Source organism: Pongo pygmaeus, chromosome 1 (genome assembly GCF_028885625.2).
Source record: "Pongo pygmaeus isolate AG05252 chromosome 1, NHGRI_mPonPyg2-v2.0_pri, whole genome shotgun sequence".
In the NCBI taxonomy this organism is placed as follows: Eukaryota; Metazoa; Chordata; class Mammalia; order Primates; family Hominidae; genus Pongo; species Pongo pygmaeus.
Genome location: NC_072373.2, coordinates 179,207,508 through 179,226,422, shown reverse-complemented (window position 1 = coordinate 179,226,422; position 18,915 = coordinate 179,207,508). Strand labels below are relative to the sequence as shown.

At 43.8% G+C, this 18,915-nt stretch overlaps 1 protein-coding gene and 1 non-coding gene across 2 annotated transcripts in view; one reads left to right on the top strand and one right to left on the bottom strand.

Annotated features, from left to right (window-relative positions):
- Positions 1-7,658: 7,658 nt before the first annotated feature.
- On the bottom strand, positions 7,659-7,762 carry LOC129024061 (small nucleolar RNA U13). Its single transcript, XR_008497022.1, has one exon. It is a non-coding gene; the product is annotated as a small nucleolar RNA U13 (small nucleolar RNA).
- A 4,860-nt stretch (positions 7,763-12,622) lies between these two features.
- The window catches only part of RNF11 (ring finger protein 11), a 36,833-nt gene continuing 30,540 nt past the window's right edge, over positions 12,623-18,915 (top strand). The window contains exon 1 of the mRNA XM_054500709.2: positions 12,623-13,251. Coding sequence (XP_054356684.1) covers positions 13,129-13,251 — 123 coding nt within the window. The 5' untranslated portion in view covers positions 12,623-13,128. The remainder of the gene's footprint in view (positions 13,252-18,915) is intronic.

The following is an 18,915-nucleotide window of genomic DNA, read 5'->3' as shown; positions in this document are numbered from 1 at the left end:
AGCTCCAAGGACTGTCCCTTCCCGTCTTGGAATACAGGGCCCCATTTGTCAAAAATTAGCTTGACAAACATAATATTCTATCCACAACTTTGCCCTCATTTTTCTAATTTTTTTATTGCACAAACTATTTTGAAACAATAATATTAATGAGAAAGAGAGAGAATATTATTGACAATCCTCTCCTATTGAACCATTTTGATTTTTCTGTATTACCTTGGTGACCATTGTCTCCAAGTCCCAAAATTCTAGTCTCTGTCAACATGTCATTTTTTCATCGTTTTAATGAGAGAACACATTTCATTGTATTTTCTGTATTTTTAACTAAATATTATATCCCAATAAAGTTTTATGTTTCATTCATGCATATAGCCAACAACTATACAGTTCCTACAATGTGCTAACCTTTTTTTTTTTTTTTTTTTTTTGAGACAGGGTCTATAGAAGCTCATCATTAACAGAAAAAATAAAATAAAGGGACAGGGTCTCTCTCTGTTGCCCAGGCTGGAGTGCAGTGGCATGATCACGGCTCACTGTAGCCTCAATCTCTCAGGTTCAAACTCTAGGGCTCAAACAATCCACCTTTTTCAGCCTCCAGCATGGCTGGGACCACAAGCATGTGCCACCACGCTCCGCTAGTTTTTTTTATTATTATTATTTGTAGAGACAGTGTCTCCCTGTGTTGCCCAGGCTGGTCTCCAATTCCTGGACTCAAGCTATCCTTCTGGCTTGGCTTCCTAAAGTGCTGAGATTATAGGCATGAGTCACTGTGCCCGGCCTTTTTTTTGTTGTTTTTTTTTTTTTGGAAATGGGATCTCATTCTGTTGCCCAGGCTGGAGTGCAAGATCATAGCTCACTGCAGCCTTGAACTCCTGGGCTCAGGCGATTCTCCTACTTCAGTCTCCTGAGTAGCTGGGATTACAGGTGTGAGCCACTGTGCCCAGCTTAGACTATTTTAGATGCTGAGGATTGCTAGTAGTGAGTAAGAGAAGGCCCTTGCCCTGTAAGCTTAATTCCAGTGGAAGAGACATGCAATGAACAATTCATAATAGCAAAATGTCAGGTGTTATCAAGAAAAACAAAGCAAGGTAAGAGAATAGAGACTGACATTGTGAAGTATGACCATTTCAGAAAATAACCTCATGGAGTGAATATATGATTACTGTACTTAATCACTTCTCTATGATTGAATAGATTGTTATTTTTGAGATTGTCTTCAGTGAACATCTATATACATAATTATACATATTTTTCCTTATTTTATTTTTATTTTAAAATTTTAAAATTTTATCCCATGTGGGAAGCTGAAGATGAAAAATAATTAAAATTTTCCCCCAGGGAAAGGACTACGGGCAGTTTTAGCTCCTGATTTTTGCTGCAGAATACTGTAATCACCATAATTAATATTTTAGATGTCTAAATGTTACCAAGAATTTAGATATGTTCTATGTGTAGTTTTCCAGTGTATCATGACATTTCTCTCTACTATACCTTCACTCAAGCTCTTCTCTCTCCTTAAGTCCTCCGTCTACAGTCAGTCCCACCCTACCCAGCTGCTCTTCCTCCTCCTTCTCATACAAAACTTGAGTGTCATCTCCTCCAAGAAGACTTTTTAACTCCTGTAGATCAATGTTTCTCAAACCTTTTTTTTTTTTTTTGAGATGGGGTCTCGCCCAGGCTGGAGTGCAGTGGTGTGATCTTGGCTCACTGCAACCTCTGCCTCCCGGGTTCAAGCGATTCTCCTGCCTCAGCCTCCTGAGTAGCTGGGATTACAGGCGCGTGCCACCATGCCTGGCTGATTTTTGTTTTTTAGTAGAGATGGGGTTTCACCATGTTGGCCAGGCTGGTCTTGAACTCCTGACCTCAAGTGATCCACCCTCCTCGGCCTTCCAAAGTGCTGGGATTACATGTGTAAGCCACAGTGCCTGACACTTTTTTTTTTTTTTTTTTTTTTGAGACAGAATCTCGCTCTGTAGCCCAGGCTGGAGTGCAGTGGCATGATCTCGGCTCACTGCAATCTCCATCTCCCGGGTTCAAGTGATTCTCATGCCTCAGCCTCCCAAGTAGCTGAGACCACAGGCAAGTCCCACCATGCCCAGCTAATTTTTGTATTTTTGGTAGAGACAATATTTCACCATGTTGGCCAGGCTGGTCTCAAACTCCTGGCCTCAACTGATCCTCCTGCCTCAACCTCCTAAAGTGCTGGGATTACAGGCATGAGCCACCATTCCCGGACATTCTTTTTTTTTTTTTTTTTTTAAGACAGGATCTCATTCTGTCAGGCTGGAGTGCAATGGCCCCATCATAGTTCAGTGCAGCCTCAACCTCCTGGACTTAAGCTCAACTCCCAATGTGTTGAGATTACAGGCGTGAACCACCATGCTTAGCCTCTGAAACCTTAATGTGCATACAAATCATCTGAGGATCATGGTAAAATGTATATTCTCATTTAGTCAGTCTCAGGTGGGGCCTGAGAGTTTGCATTTCTAACAAGCTCAGAGGATATTCAAATTAGTGCTGATCAACAGAGCATCCTTTGAGTAAGAAGGCCTTAGAACAGCAACTCTCAAACTTTCCATTTTTGGATTAAAAAGTATTGAGTTCCTTCTTTTCCCATATGCAAAAGAAGAAAAGAATAAGAAAATGTTTTGAGAGAGAGACAAAAAAGAAAAATATTGAGAGGCCAGGCTTGGTAGCTCACGCCTGTACTCCCAGCACTTTGGAAGGCTGAGGCAGGAGGATCACTTGAGCCTAGGAGTTCAAGACCAGCCTGGGCAATATAGTGAGACACTGTCTCTACAAAAAAAATAGCTGGGCATCGTGGCGAGTGCCTGTAGTCTCAGCTACTCAGGAGGCTGAGGCAGGAGGATAGCTTGAGCTAGGAGGTCAAGGCTGCAGTGAGCTGTGATCACGCCACTATACTCCAGCCTGGGTGACAGAGCCAGCTCAAGCCCCTGCCTGTAAAACAAATAAATAAAATCTATTAATATTTATCTTATTAGAAATCAAAATTGAGAAATATAAAAATATTTATTTAATCTGTTTAAAAGTAATAAATTAAGCCCAATAAATGTTAAGATAAATAACATGTTTATGAAAAATAACTATATTTTCCAAAACAAACAAAAAAGTTCTACATTTCTGCAATATCACTTTAATATCTGGCTCATTTTCTTGGAGAAATATGCCAGCAAAAAATATTTAATAATAGGCCGGGTGTGGTAGCTCACACCTGTAATCCCAGCACTTTGGGAGGCTGAGGTGGGCAGATCACTTGAGGTCAGGAGTTTGAGACCAGCCTGGCCAACATGATGAAACCCCGTCTCTACTAAAAATACAAGGAATCCAAGGGAAGTTGATCTGATGTGGAAAGACATAATGTTACTGCTAGATCAGACACTAACCCCAAATGAGAGAAGTGCCACCATAACTGCAACCTGAGAGTTTGGCGACCTCCGGTATCTCAGTCAGATCAATGATAGGATGACAACAGAGGAAAAAGCAACTAAGTCAAAAAGCGAAAAGGGAGCTTACTAACTCAAAAATCTTAAAGTATGGGGCTATTCTGTTAGAAAAAGGTGATTTAACACTAACCACTGAAAATTCCCTTAACCCAGCAGATTTCCTAACAGGGGATTTAAATCTTAATTACCATACAAAGTTCCGACCAGACCTAAGAGTAACTCCCTTCAGGACAGGACGGATAGATGGCTCCTCCCAGGTGATTGAGAAGAAAAGAAACACAATAGGTATTCAGTAATTGATAGGGAAACTCTCGCAGAAGCACAGTCAGAAAAATTGCCTAATAATTGGTCTGCTCAAACCTGCCGAGCTGTTTGCACTCAGCCAAGCCTTAAAGTACTTACACAATCAAAAATCTCTATCTCAATCCTGACTCAAAAGGTTACCTACAACATCTCTGAAATGAATTTGCATAAGAACGGTTGTTTATGGGAATGCATCTTGATGGGGCAGCTGGGTTGTTATGAAATACTCAGGAACCCAGCCCAGCTCTAGGACTCACCCCTGAGCACAAAGGCAATGTTGGGCACGCTGGTAAAGGATCACTAGAATCCAGCAGCCTGGACCTTTCTTTGTGGTCAAGAAAGACGGGAAAACAGGTGCAAGACTGCTACATCGGTAAGCGTAACTAATCCGATAAGCAGAGGTCCATGGGTTGTTATGCACCCTGGAAAGGAATAAGCATTAGGACCATAGAGGACGCTCTAGGACTAATGCTCATCAGAAAATGACTAGGGGTGCTGGCATCCCTATGTTCTTTTTTCAGATGGGAAACATTCCCCCCAAGGCAAAAACGCCCCTAAGATGTATTCTGGAGAGTTCGGCCCAGTCAGAGTGAATGTACCTTTTTCTCTCTCAGACTTAAAGCAAATTAAAATAGACCTAGGTAAATTCTCAGATCACCCTAAGAATTAAGTTAGGACAATCCTTTGATCCGATATGGAGAGATATAATGTTACTGCTAGATCAGACACTAACCCCAAATGAGAGAAGTGCTGCCATAACTGCAGCCCGAGAGTTTGGCGATCTCTGGTGTCTCAGTCAGGTCAATGATAGGATGACAACAGAGGAAAGAGAACAATTCCCCACAGCCCAACAGGCAGTTCCCAGTGTAGACCCTCATTGAGACACAGAATCAGAACACAGAGATTGGTGCCGCAGACATTTGCTAACTTGCGTGCTGGAAGGACTAAGGAAAACTAGGAATAAGCCTATAAATTATTCAATGATGTCCACTATAACACAGGGAAAGGAAGAAAATCCTACTGCCTTTCTGGAGAGACTAACGGAGGCATTGAGAAAGCATACCTCTCTGTCACCTGACTCTATTGAAGGCCAACTAATCTTAAAGAATAAGTTTATCACTCAGTCAGCTGCAGATATTAGAAAAAAAAAACTTCAAAAATCTGCCTTAGGCCCGGAGCAAAACTTAGAAACCCTATTGAACTTGGCAACCTCGGTTTTTTATAATAGAGATCAGGAGGAGCAGGTGGAACGGGATAAACGGGATTAAAAAAAGGCCACTGCTTTAGTCATGGCCCTCAGGCAAGCAGAATTTGGAGGCTTGGAAACGGGAAACGCTGGGCAAATCGAATGCCTAATAGGGCTTGCTTCCAGTGTGGTCTACGAGGATGCTTTAAAAAAGATCGTCCAAGTAGAAATAAGCCGCCCCCTCGTCCATGCCCCTTATGTCAAGGGAATCACTGGAAGGCCCACCGCCCCAGGGGACGAAGGTCCTCTGAGTCAGAAGCCACTAACGAGATGATCCAGCAGCAGGACTAAGGGTTCCCGGGGCAAGCGCTGGCCCATGCCATCACCCTCACAGAGCCCTGGGTATGCTTGACCATTGAGGGCCAGGAGGTTAACTGTCTCCTGGACACTGGCAGCCTTCTCAGTCTTGCCCTCCTGTCCCGGACAACTGTCCTCCAGATCTGTCACTATCCGAGGGGTCCTAGGACAGCCAGTCACTAGATACTTCTCCCAGCCACTAAGTTGTGACTGGGGAACTTTACTCTTTTCATATGCCTTTCTAATTATGCCTGAAAGCCCCACTCCTTTGATAGGCAGAGACATCCTAGCAAAAGCAGGGGCTAATATAAAATAGAATTATGAGAAGAAAAAAGGGTAAATATATATACACACTCTAAGTATGCTTACCTAGTCCTCCATGCCCACGCAGCAATATGGAGAGAAAAGGAATTCCCAACTTCCTAGGGAACACCTATCAAATATCAGGAAGCCATTAGGAGATTATTATTGGCTGTATAGAAACCTAAAGAGGTGGCAGTCTTACACTGCTGGGGTCACCCGAAAGGAAAGGAAAGGAAAGGGAAATAGAAGGGAACCGCCAAATGGATATTGAAGCCAAAAGAGCCACAAGGCGGGACCCTCCATTAGAAATGCTTATAGAAGGACCTCTAGTGTGGGGTAACCCCCTCCAGGAAACCAAGCCCCAGTACTCAGCAGAAGAAATAGAATGGGGAACCTCACGAGGACATAGTTTCCTCCCCTCAGGATGGCTAGCCACCAAAGAAGGAAAAATACTTTTGCCTGCAGCTAACCAATGGAAATTACTTAAAATCCTTCACCAAACCTTTCACTCTGGCATTGATAGCACCCATCAGATGGCTAAATTATTATTTACTGGACCAGGCCTTTTCAAAACTATCAAGCAGATAGTCAGGGCCTGTGAAGTGTGCCAAAGAAATAATCCCCTGCACTTCAGGCCATACATTTCAATCCCTGTATCTTTACCCTCCTTGTTAGGTTTGTCTCTTCCAGAATCAAAGCTGTAAACTACAAATGGTTCTTCAAATGGAGGCCCAGATGAAGTCCATGACTAAGATCTACTGCGGTCCCCTGGACTGGCCTGCTAGCCCATGCTCTGATGTTGATGACATTGAAGGCAACCCTCCCAAGGAAATCTCAACTGCACAACCCCTACTTCGCCCCAATTCAGCAGGAAGCAGTTAGAGCGATCGTCGGCCAACCTCCGCAACAGCACTTGGGTTTTCCTGTTGAGAGGGGGAACTGAAAGACAGGACTAGCTGGATTTCCTAGGCCAACTAAGAATTCCTAAGCCTAGCTGGGAAAGGTGACTGCACCTACCTTTAAACACGGGGCTAGTAACTCAGCTCACACCCAACTAATCAGGTAGTAAAGAGGGCTCACTAAAATAAAAATTAGGCTAAAGCAGGAGGTAAAGAAATAGTTAAATCATATATTGCCTGAGAGCACAGAGGGAGGGACAATGATCGGGATATAAACCCAGGCATTCGAGCAGGGAGTGGCAACCCCCTTTGAGTCCCCTCCCATTATATGGGAACTCTGTTTTCACTCTGTTAAATCTTGCAACTACAAAAATAATAATAATAATAAATAAATTATATTTTATAATTAACTCACACTCTTTGGTCTAAGGACACTTCCCAAGGGCTCCTTTCCAAAACCAGGTTAGGAAGATCACTGAATAGCTACTACCTTACATGTGAATATACGTTTATGCGAAAGGCATTCAAGATAAGCCTTCTCCCATTCCCTTTATCTGAGAATAGCCATGTGACATCAGGCAAGTTACTTAATCTCTCTGAAGCCATATTTGTATTTCTGTAAAAGATGACTATCACTATACCTTCCAGGTCTGTTTATTTGTCCAGTTCTGTCTAATAAATGGCAGTTATGATTATACACACTAACAACTGTGGCTGGGTGAGGTAGCTCACGCCTGTAATCCCAGCACTTTGGGAGGCTGGGATTGCAGGTGTGAGCCACCATGCCTGGCTGTACACAAATTTTAAAAATTAGCCAGGTGTGGTGGTGCATGCCTGTGGTCCCAGTCACCTGAGAGGCAGATGCGGGAGGATAGCTTGAGCCCAGGAGATCGATGTTGCAGTGAGCTATGATCTTTCCACTGCACTCCAGCCTGGGTGATGGAGGGAGACCCTGTCTCTAAAAATAAATAAATAAATAAATGAATAAGAAAAAAAAGTGTTAAAATATTCACATACGATTAGCAGTAGGCATACATAACATAATATAATAATAGATGCCTTTTTTTTAATCATTGCGTATATTCCAACTGAATGAGATCAGAGACAGCCTCATGAAGAAAGTGGTATTTCAGGATAATTTTTTTTTTATGTCAGACCCATAATGTACTGACGTTGCAACAAGATTCCAGGGTGGCACATCTCACACATGCACGTGAATACCCAGTCATCATGCTTATGAATTACAAAATAATCTGAGAATCTTAAAGATGCTTGATTTCAACAGAAGGGAACAGGATGGCAAAAGTTAGAGGATAGAGGTGGAAAGGCATACTGAAAGTCAAGGCTATGGAAAGCACTGTGATGTGGCTGGAATGTAGGATGCCAGGTTGGAATTGGAGTCACTTGGTTAAGTGTAGACAGTCAACGAAACAATTAATCAAGTCCTGTAACATTTGCTGATTTCCAAGGTATAAATACTCTCACTATGGGCAATTTCAAGCTACCAATCTGGCATCATTAAACACAGAATTAGGGAGAGATGTTCAGCGGCTTGTCATTATAAAGTATTTCTACCACAGAGATACACTAGAAGGAAATAACCTCAATAACACAGATAATAGTGAAATACAGTAAAGTAGTCAGAAAGCCACTAGTTTTGGGTATTTATTATGTTTGTTTTTAATATACCTGTTTAACTGTAAGTTTATATAATTTAATTTTTAATAATGACTATGTTTAACAACAAGGTCACACAATTCCCGAAATTCTAACAATTGGCTCATATGGGCTAGTATGAACCAACTCTAGCACATCTGTTTATATCTTACATCATTTGTAATATGGGGATATCAGTAATGTCCATTTCATAGAGTTTTGAGGGTTGAATGAATTACCAGAGAAGGCAAATAAAACACATGCTGTCAAACAGAGAGTGTTTTATAAGTGTTTGCTATGATGGCTATTACTCAACTTGGGCCAAAGACAATGTTATTTTCACATCTGATTAGCTTGTAAGTATCCAAAAGAGCCATGACTGTGTTAGGCCCTAGTCACTCGGCAGATCATCTAATTAGCATTAAATGAACAGAAGTAAAGCATTTGGGACAGTGCGTGACACATAGGAAGCACTACATAAGTGACAGATACAATTTTATTCTGGTAGTTTTATTCATTATTATCAAGACCACATGGCTGGGCATGGTGGCTCATGCCTGAAATCCCTGAAATTTGGGAGGCCAAGGCAGGTGGATCATTTGAGGTCAGGAGTTCGAGACCAGCCTGACCAACATGGTGAAACACCGTCTTGATTAAAAATACAAAAAATTAACTGGGCATGGTGGCCCCCGGCTATAATTCCAGCTACTCAGGAGGCTGAGGCACGAGAATCACTTGAACCCAGGAGGCAGGGGTTGCAGTGAGCCAAGATTGTGCCACTGCACTCCAGCCTGTGTGATAGAGTGAGACTCCGTTTCAAAACAAAAACAAAAACAAAACAAAACAAAAAAAAAACTTCTATCATTTTTTTAAACTATGTTAAAATTGTAGCTGATATTTTACTCATCTACAAGAAAATAATGGTCAATAACAATTCAGCTTTTCTAAAATATCATTTCCCCTGAGCTCAGGGGAGTATGCAACTGTTATTCTCTCACCAGACACAGAGGTCTAAAGCTGTACCTTTGTGAGGTAGTGATATATATATGCTCATGGAAGCAAAAGTTAAAAATAAAAGTAGAACAAAGATAAAGGTCTGAATGTAGCCCTGCTAACTGTTCACCTACTTGTCTCATCTACTTGAGTTTGAGCTATTTGAAGGCAGGGACCATGTCCAAGCCATTAACGGGCTTCAAATGCTCCTCCCATCTTCTGGCGAACAACCAACCTTGTTTGTTTGTTTGTTTATTGAGACAGAGTCTCACTCTGTTATCCAGGCTGGAGTGCAATGGCGTGATCTCGGCTCACTGCAACCTCTGCCTCTCGGGTTCAAGTGATTCTCCTACCTCAGCCTCCCGAGGAGCTGGGATTACAGGCGCATGCCACCATGCCCGGCTAATTTTTGTATTTTTAGTAAAGATGGGGTTTCGCCATATTGGCCAGGCTGGTTTCGAACTCCTGACCTCGTGATCTGCCCACCTCGGCCTCCCAAAGTGCTGAGATTACAGGCGTGAGCCACTGCGCCCAGCCCAAGCTAGTTTTAGACTTAGCAATATCACTTATTTTCACAAGGCACTGTAGAACTTCTCAAGGGCTTGTGTCAGTATTATCCACCTGTGGAAAAAACGTTTGAAAAACAAAACTTAAAAAAATAAATCTGGCCTGGCAAGGTGGCTCACGCCTGTAATCCCAGCACTTTGTGAGGCCAAGGTGGGTGGATCACCTGAGGTCAGGAGTTCGAGACCAGCCTGGCCAACATGGTGAAACCCCGTCTTTACTAAAAATACAAAAAATTAGTTGGGCGTGGTGGTGCGCGCCTGTAATCCCAGCTATTCGGGAGGCTGAGGCAAGAGAATTGCTTGAACCAGGGAGGTAGAGGTTGCAGTAAGCCAAGATCGCACCATTGCACTCTAGCCTGGGCAACACAAGTGAAACTCTGTCTCAAAAAATAAAAATTAAAAGAAATTAAAACTAAATAAATCTATGTCTGGCCAGGCATACAGTGGCTCACACCTGTAATTCCAGCACTTTGGGAGGCTGAGGCGGGAGGATCGCTTGAGCCCAGGAGTTCGAGACCAGCCTGGGCAACATGGCAAGACCTCGTCTCTACCAAAAACAAAAACAAAAACAAATGCAAGGCATGGTGGCGTGCACCTGTAGTTCTAGTTACTGGAGAGGCCTGAAGCAGGAGGAACACCTGAGCCCAGGAGATTGAAGCTGCAGTGAGCCTCGATCAAGCCAGCCTGGGTGACAGAGTGAGACCCTGTCTCCAAAACAAACAATGTCTACAAATTCTAGCACTGTGTAAATATTACGTCAAATAATTTTATAAATTATTATTAATAAAAATTTCTTTAGGTGTGACAATAATTTGTGGGGTAAATTTTCTCACTTTGTAAAAATTCCAGGGTACCTCTGATTTCTGGTAAATTTAGCCAATCATAAATTAAATGAGTTCCTGGAAGCTCAACAATTCCAAAACCAAAATTATGAGTCACTTAGTTTGTTCTTTCTTTCCTTTCCTTCTTTCTTTCTCTCTTTCTTTTCTTTCTTTCTCTTTTCTCTTTCTCTTTCTCTCCCTTCCTTCTTTCCTTCCTTCCTCTCTCCCTTCTCTCTCTCTCTTTCTCCTTCCTTTTTTTTTTTTGAGACTGAGTCTTACTCCCTCGCCCAGGCTAGAGTGCAGTGGCTCAATCTGGGCTCACTGCGCTACAACCTCCACCTCCCAGGTTCAAGCGGTTTTCCTGCCTCACCCTCCCGAAGAGCTGGGACTACAGGCGTGCACCAGCACACCTGGCTAGTTTTTGTATTTTTAGTAGAGATGGGTTTCACCATGTTGGCCAGGCTGCTCTCGAATCCCTGACCTCAAGTGATCCACCCGCCTCGACCTCCCAAAGTGCTGGGATTACAGACGTAAGCCACAACGCCTGGCCCAAAATTATGAGTCTTTTCAAAAATTTTACATCAGAAAGGTGATATTTAATGTGGAACTTGAGTGCATATAAATAAGATAGTGACTTCGTAGAATAGGGACTGCAGAGTAAGAGTGTTCAGACCCATTCGATTTTAATATAGCCCTACCTCTAAGAATCCTTTCTGTTCCTCACTCAAATGAACTAATTGCTGTCTTCCGGTTCCTCTAAAAACCTTGGGGTCCGTGGCAGGGTGTGGGCTTAGGACTCATCTGATTACTTGTCTTCCCAGGTGGTCTCTGGGTTCTATCAGGAACAAGCCAGGTATGATCATCCTTTTCCCCAGTCCTTAGCGTGGGGTCTGGTATACACACGCACACACAACTTCAGTAAATGGTGAATGAAACGAAAGGCAGTCAAGATCCACCTGTTGAATGAACGTCTATCAGGAGCACTGTCATTCTTCTTGCTTCCTTCTTTTGCATATGTTTGAGCTGCTCATTCAACCAAGGAGAGAGCATACTCTAACTTGGGCAGTGTGCCAGCCTTGCACAGAGGGACAGATGATTCAGCTTGATCAGGTTGTGACAGAGAAAAGCTCAGGGTCTGAGAGCACAGAGACTAACCCAAACTGGAGGGTCAGGAGAGTCTCCCCAGGGGAAATGAAGTTGCATCCAGAAGGATTCCTGAGAATAATGATTAGCCTGATAAGAAGCAGAAAGGTTGGGAGTGGAGAGAAGTGGGTTTCTGTGAGAGAAACAATATGGACAAAGGCCCCAGGCAGAGGCAATAGTATTCCAGATAACGAAAAGCATTTTAGAGAGTCTAGTTTAGAATTTGTGAAGGAGGTGACAATGCTGCTAATGAGATTGAAAGGGAGTCAGATTTGTAAACCATTTAAGGATTGTCTTAAGGACAGCCTTGAGGAGACATTGAAGGTTTTAACAGGAGAATGACATGATCCGATTTAAATTTTAAAAAGATAACTCTGTCAACTGTGCCAACAGTGAATTGGATGTGGGCAATGATGAACTCAGGAACAGCTGAGAGTCTATTACAGAAGCCAAGGTGAGAGAGGATGGTGGCTTGGACTTTGGTGCTGGGACTGGAAAGAAATGAACAATCTGATATACAACTGGAAGAATAATCTCTCCGGCTGTGATGTGGGAGGATAAGGACGTGATTGGAGAGGTAGGGAGGGTTCACTAACGAGCTAGGACTTTATTCTGAAGGGATAAAGGGGAAGCCTTTTAACATTTTAATCATGGGACTGATCCATTCCGATATGGGTTTATATAAATAGATCGCTTGGCGGAGGGTGGTGAGAAGACTGTCAGGCAGTGCACAGGTAAGAACTGAGCCCTAGACGGGGCGGGAGCAATGAATGTGGGGAGGCGTGGGACACGGGAGATTGGTTTCGGAGTCAGGTACCGAGCCACGCAGTCAGAGAGAAGCAAAAATTGACGCAGCACCAGGAACAGCTGCTAGTGGAGAAGGGGATGGGCGCCGCCGGAGCCGCCCTCGCCTCCTGGCGCCGGGGGCGGGACCAGAGCACGCAGGGCGCGATGACGCAGGGCTCGAGCCGGCCTCGTTCTGGCTGCCGCCGTCTCGCTGAGGCGGAGTAGGATGAGGCCAGCGGCCGTGGCTCCGGCGTCGGCGGGGGCAGCAGCAGCTGAGGCAGCAGCTGAGGCAGCCGCGACGGCCGCGCCCCCCCCTGCTGACCTGGATTAGGCCCAGCAGCTCCGTGGCCGCCGCCGCCCCGCGGGGGGGCGGGGTGGGGAAGTGCTTCGTCTCCCCGCCCCCCCCCCCATCGCTGCCTCGCAGGAGGCAAACGCCGCGACCCCAGCGGAGCCCGCGGCCCAGCCTTGAGCCCCCACCCCCGGGGGCTGGCATGAGCGGCCCCTCGGCGGCACCGTGGGGCGGTGGAGTCGCCTCCGCCTGATCCCTGGCCTGCCGCCGGACCACACCTCGCCAACCGAGGCGGACCGCGGAGCGTGCGAACGACCCCACCGCTGCTTTCTCCTCCCCCAGATCACGCACCCCAGCTCCGGAAGATGGGGAACTGCCTCAAATCCCCCACCTCGGATGACATCTCCCTGCTTCACGAGTCTCAGTCCGACCGGGCTAGCTTTGGCGAGGGGACGGAGCCGGATCAGGAGCCGCCGCCGCCATATCAGGTAGGGGAGGGTGTGTGTTGCGGGGAGCGAGTAGAGGCAGCTCTGGCGGAGATTGAGGGGGCTTCGGGGCTGTCTCTGCCCCTGGCTTCGGCAAGGCCTGGCCTGGGCGGCATTGACCCCTTAGGGCTGGATCTGAGGGCATTTGCTCTCTGATCTCAGAGTAAGGTTGATTCTTCGCCTCCCCTCGGGCACCGTATGGAGATGATACCCTCTGCCCTTGAGTTCTGGGATCAGAGTATGTGATCACATCCCCTTGGCCAGTGTCTGGTGGTTCGCTTGTGGAGTTTGGGAGTGACATTTTCCTGTCTTTATGTCTGAATCGTATGATTTCCTCATCGCACCGCCAACTGGATTATGGGTTCTGGATAGGTGGTTGCCAAGCACCACCCCCCCACCCCGCCACATTTATGTTTTCATGTGTGGTCATCCTCTTACCCCCCTCCCTCGTCTTTTTGTTAATTGGATCTGGCAGGTTTTCCCTCTGCTTGGGAGACGGATCTCCAAGTGGTGATTTTAACCCTAGCGACATCGAGTTACTTGTTTATATATGTATATATACATTTTAATCCCTCCTCTTTTTGCTCCACCCATATGACACACCTTTTAAACGTGCTGACTTAAGAAAACTTGATTAGCTTGAACTTTGGAAACCTTTAAACCTGGCTTGGGAAATTCCTTCGGTTACTCGTGTTCTCCCTTTGTATCAAAGACTCTCCTAAATATGTTTTACTGCTTTTTGTACAACAATCAGTAGTCCCAGATGTGTTGCAGAATTCGAGTGAAGACCTCTTAAACTCAAAATAGGTATGTGGATGTTATAATCCACAGTATATGTGTGAAATCCTTTCCTGTACTTTTTCCATTTTAGAGGATATTGAATACAACCTTTTCCAGAGGGCTTCAATAGTAGTAGTGCTTAATTTTTTCTTGAAGAGTTTAGTTTTCTGACTGGGTAGGCTCCTTTGTTGTTTCATGTGATGACATCATTATCTAGTGTTTTCTTTTCTCATTCCTGTGTAAACCAATGTCTCATCACACCAGAAAAACCTGATCATATATGTTCGTTTTCTGAATAAAATTCTTCTAGGGCATTTCACATATACCAGTAAGGTCCAGTCTTGATTGTGGTATACAGAAGCCTCCATGACTTCTCTCTCTTACATTCTATATTCCAGGCCTACCAAATACACCAGGCTGTTCACAGCTTTGTTTTTCCCCAGTTTCTCTCTGCTTGGAGCCCTTCCCCCAGGTCAGCCAGGTGGACATCTAATCCTCTTTGAGAACTCAGCTTTCATGTCTGAAGTCCCAGCATTCCCTTCCCTCCCAGCCCGAATCCCTTGTGTCCCCACTGAAACCTCTACACTTCCATAAGCAATATCTGTAACACTTTAGTGTTGTATCTTTGTTAGATATGTGTCTCATCCTTGCATTCGCCTCCTTCAGTGCAAGCTGCGTGAAGGTAGAGAATCTTTGTTTCCGGTTTGCTGTTGTATCCCTCGCATCTGCCTCAGTAGGTACTCAGTAACTGGGAGATAAATTACGAGTAAAAGCCCTTGAGAACAGGGACTCTCCCCTCGCTCAGTTTCTGGCACATAAGCACCTAAATGCTGAATTAATTAATGAAGTTGAATTTAGTATTTTCTGTATTTACACAAATATTTTTTCCAAAGTAAATTGTCACAAGGGTAGTCTCTTAAAAATCAAAGCTGTATCTGGGTGTCTTTACAAGTACCTTTGAGTGAGGCAAGCAAGCTATGTTTATCCTTCACTCTCTTTCCCTCCTATATTTACTATACAACAAAAGTGCTTATTTAACTTTTTTTTTTTTTTTTTTTTTTAATGAGACGGAGTCTCGCTCTGTCGCCCCGGCTGGAGTGCAGTGGCACTATCTCACGGCTCACTGCAACCTCCACCTCCCGGGTTCTAGTGATTCTCCTGCCTCAGCCTCCTAAGTAGCTGGGATTACAGGTGCATGCCACCACACCTAACTAATTTTTGTATTTTTAGTAAAGACGGGGTTTCACCATGTTGGTCAGGCTGGTCTTGAACTCCTGACCTCAAGCAGTCCACCCACCTCAGTCTCCCAAAGTGCTGGGATTACAGGCGTGAGCCACCACATCTGGCCTGAAGTTTTTATTTTAAAATCTCTTATGCTCCCTACCCTCACCCCCTTCTATTTTTTAAAAAATAGAGACAGGGACTCCTATGTTGCCTAGGCTGGTCTTGAACTCCTGGCCTCAAGCAATTCTCCTGCCTCCTATCCCCTTTCTTAATTGAATATCTTTGACTTGTTCTCTTTCTCCTATCCTTATAATAATTGTACTATTAAAGGTACTAGAATTTATGGAAACTGTGTTTGTCTTTTCCAGAAGAACTAGATGATGATGAGGGATGAGGGGTTTTTGGTGTCATGAAGGAACTTTTTTTGGAAATGTTATATTTTTGACAGTGGGAGTTTTTTATGGTTGCAGTTTCCTGAAGTGAATGACGCAGACTAATATACAAATTCAGTATCAATTGGAAGAAAATTACTTTAAAAGATGGGAGCGTAAAAAGAAACTTTTGGAGAAAAAGTATTGTCCCCCACCCCCAAAGAAATAAGATCTGTTTTAGGAATGGTTATTTTAGATGATCTGAGAAACAGCAATCCAAGGTTATTTATTCATTTATTTGAGTTGAGAATCTCCCTCTGTCATCCAGGTTAGAGTGGATTGCTCACTTGGCAGCCTCAAACTCCTGGCTTCAGGTGATCCTCCTCCCTTAGCCTCCCAAAGACTGGGATTACGGGCGTGAGCTACCTCACACAGCAGATTTATAGTATTCTCAGTTGATAAAAGTAACTTTTTCAAGAAATTGTATGTAATTAACAGTGAATAGCTGATTGTAAAGGAACATGTTCTCTTGAGGTGAGTAGTTAAAAGATGTCATTGTTTGCTGCTTTATATGTACAATGTACATATAATGACAAGAGCCAGTTCGTTATTTCCTATTAACATCTGACAAATTTGTTTTTATTTATTTTTGCCTAAAAGTAAATCCCTGCACCATTATGATCCAAGTTTGTAGGAAGTGCGTATTTCTTTCCATGGTTTCTTTTGTAGCCTCCTAACAGTTCTCCCTGCTTTCACCCTTGTCCTCACTAAGGCCTGTCCTCAATACAACAGCCACAGTTATTTTGGTAAAACTGAGCACGACAGTCTGCCCAACCCTCTGTGTGGATCCTTGTTTCATTCAAAGTAAAAATCAAATTCCTTACAGTGTCCCATAAACCCTACATAATCTGTACCCCTTGTTCCCACACATGTCCCTTGACACCTACAGCTAACCCCTTTGTTGGCTTCCCTCCGGCTTCCCCGGCCTCATTGCTATTCTAGGACCTTTGTCCTCCTTATTCTGGAATACTCTTCCTCAGATTTCATGGCTGACTGACTCCCTTACCTCCTTCAAGTCTTTTCTCACTGCCACCTTAAACCTTCTCTGACCACCCTTTTGGAAAGTGCAACCTGCCCTAATACCCTGGAAGCCCCTCTCACCCTGTTCTGTTTTCTGCCCCAATACCATTTATTACATTCTAACACACGTTAGAAAGTTGCGTTGTCTATTACCTGTCTTCTCCCACTAGGTAGAAAGGAGGAAAGGGGATTTTTTTTTAATTGGTGTTTCCTAAGTACTTATAACAGGGCCTGGCACATATTAGGCATTCAGTAATTTGGTTGAATGAATGAATAGATTTCTTTTAAATGAACTAATGGATTTGAGGCAGGTATAGTTGAACTGCTTACAAGAACTCTGCATATTCCTAGTGCCATTTTTGCTTCTATATTGTAGATCGGGTTTTTTGTTTGTTTGTTTTGTGACTGGGCCTCCCTGTGTTACCCAGGCTGGTCTCTCTCTGTGTATATATGTTTGGTTTTTTTTGTTTTCTCTTTTTTGAGACCAAGTCTCGCCTTGTTGCCCAGCTAGAGTGCAGTGGTGTGATCTTGGCTCTGCCTCCTGGGTTCAAGCGATTTTCCTGCCTCAGCCTCTGGAGTAGTTGGGACTACAGGCATGCACCACCAAGGCCAACTAATTTTTGTACTTTTGGTAGAGATGGAGTTTTGCCATGTTGACCAGGCTGGTCTCAAACTCCTGCTGACTTCAGGTGATCTGCCCGCCTTTGCCTCTCAAACTGCTGGGATTACAGGCATGAGCCCCTGAGCCTGACCTTTATATTTTTTAAATTTAAAAAATAGAGACAGGGTCTCATTATGTTGCTAGTCTCAAACTCCTGGGCTCAAGGGATACTCCTGCCTCAGCCTCTTGAGTAGCTAGGGTTACAGGTGCACTTCTACTCTGCCTGGCTCAGGTTTAAAAAAAAAATTATTTCCTTTAGAGATGAGGTCTTGCTGTGTTGCCCAGGCTGGAGTGCAGTAGCTATTCACAGGTACAATTATAGTGCATTGCGGCCTCCACCTCCTGGTCTCAAAGGATCTTGTGGCTTCAGCCTCCTAAGTAGCTGGGACTACAGGGGTACACCACCGTGTCTGGCTGTTGCAGATCAGTTTTAAGGAATCCTAAAAAGTCAAATTCCAGTAATATTAAATACAGTAATTGGTTTAAACTAATGTGTTAAGTGATTTAGGGGTTTTTACCCTGTATATATATCACCACAAGATATTTATGTAATGGGAAAGTACTTGGGGGAGAAAAAGGAAGTACTTGAATCCCTATTCTTGAAGTATTGGATGCGAAGAGATTTAGGGTGTTTGTCGAATTAGAAAGTAGAAACAAATTTGTCGCACCCTCTACCCAACTCCCTTATTCCTAAATGTTAAAAAATAATACAGAGGAAATCTGCCCAGCCAAGGCAATGTTGGAAGGACAGTGAGTGGGAGGATAAGCCAGGAAAGGCTGAAGAAGGGAGGTCCATGAGAGGGGGAGGCCAGGTAGGCAGCCCAGCCCTGAAAGACATATGTGAAACAGCTTGAGGTACCCCTCTGTCACTGTCAAGAGCTTTGTTATGTGCTAAATTGAGAGAAGCACTCTATTAAAAGAGTGTAATACTCATTAAACAACAAACCATGTTACATTTTCTGATCTGAATATATAAAAATAAGGATAGGTATCTCTCAATTTTGCAGTAGTTACATAGTTTGAGATTCGCCAGTCTTCTTCCCCGACCTATACTTTTTGATTAATAGATTTGAAATTTTAAAATCCTAAGAAAATAAGTTTGTATAGCATTGAATGCAAGTATAGCTCTGCTTTTAGAGTCAGATGGTCCTGTGTTCAAATTCTGGCTCTGCCGCTTACATGTAAAATATGAAAAAGGAAAGAATTTATCAGATTGTTTTGGGGAGCTTTTTTGACAAATAAGAAAATGTAACATTTTAGATATTTCAAATTGCGCCTGCATAAAGCTTTCTTCAAGATACTTTTTTTTTTTTTTTTGGCTGGGCACAGTGGCTCACGCCTGTCATCCCAGCACTTAGGTGGCAGAGGCGGGAGGATCACTTGACCCCAGGAATTCAAGACCAGCCTGGGCAACAAAGTGAGACCCCATCTCTATTAAAATACCAAACAAAAACAAAAAAACAAACAAAAACAAAAACCCTCTTTTTTTGTTAAAAGGATTGGTTTATCCTGTAGAATACACTAAAAATAACCCCCTTCCTTGTAAAAAAT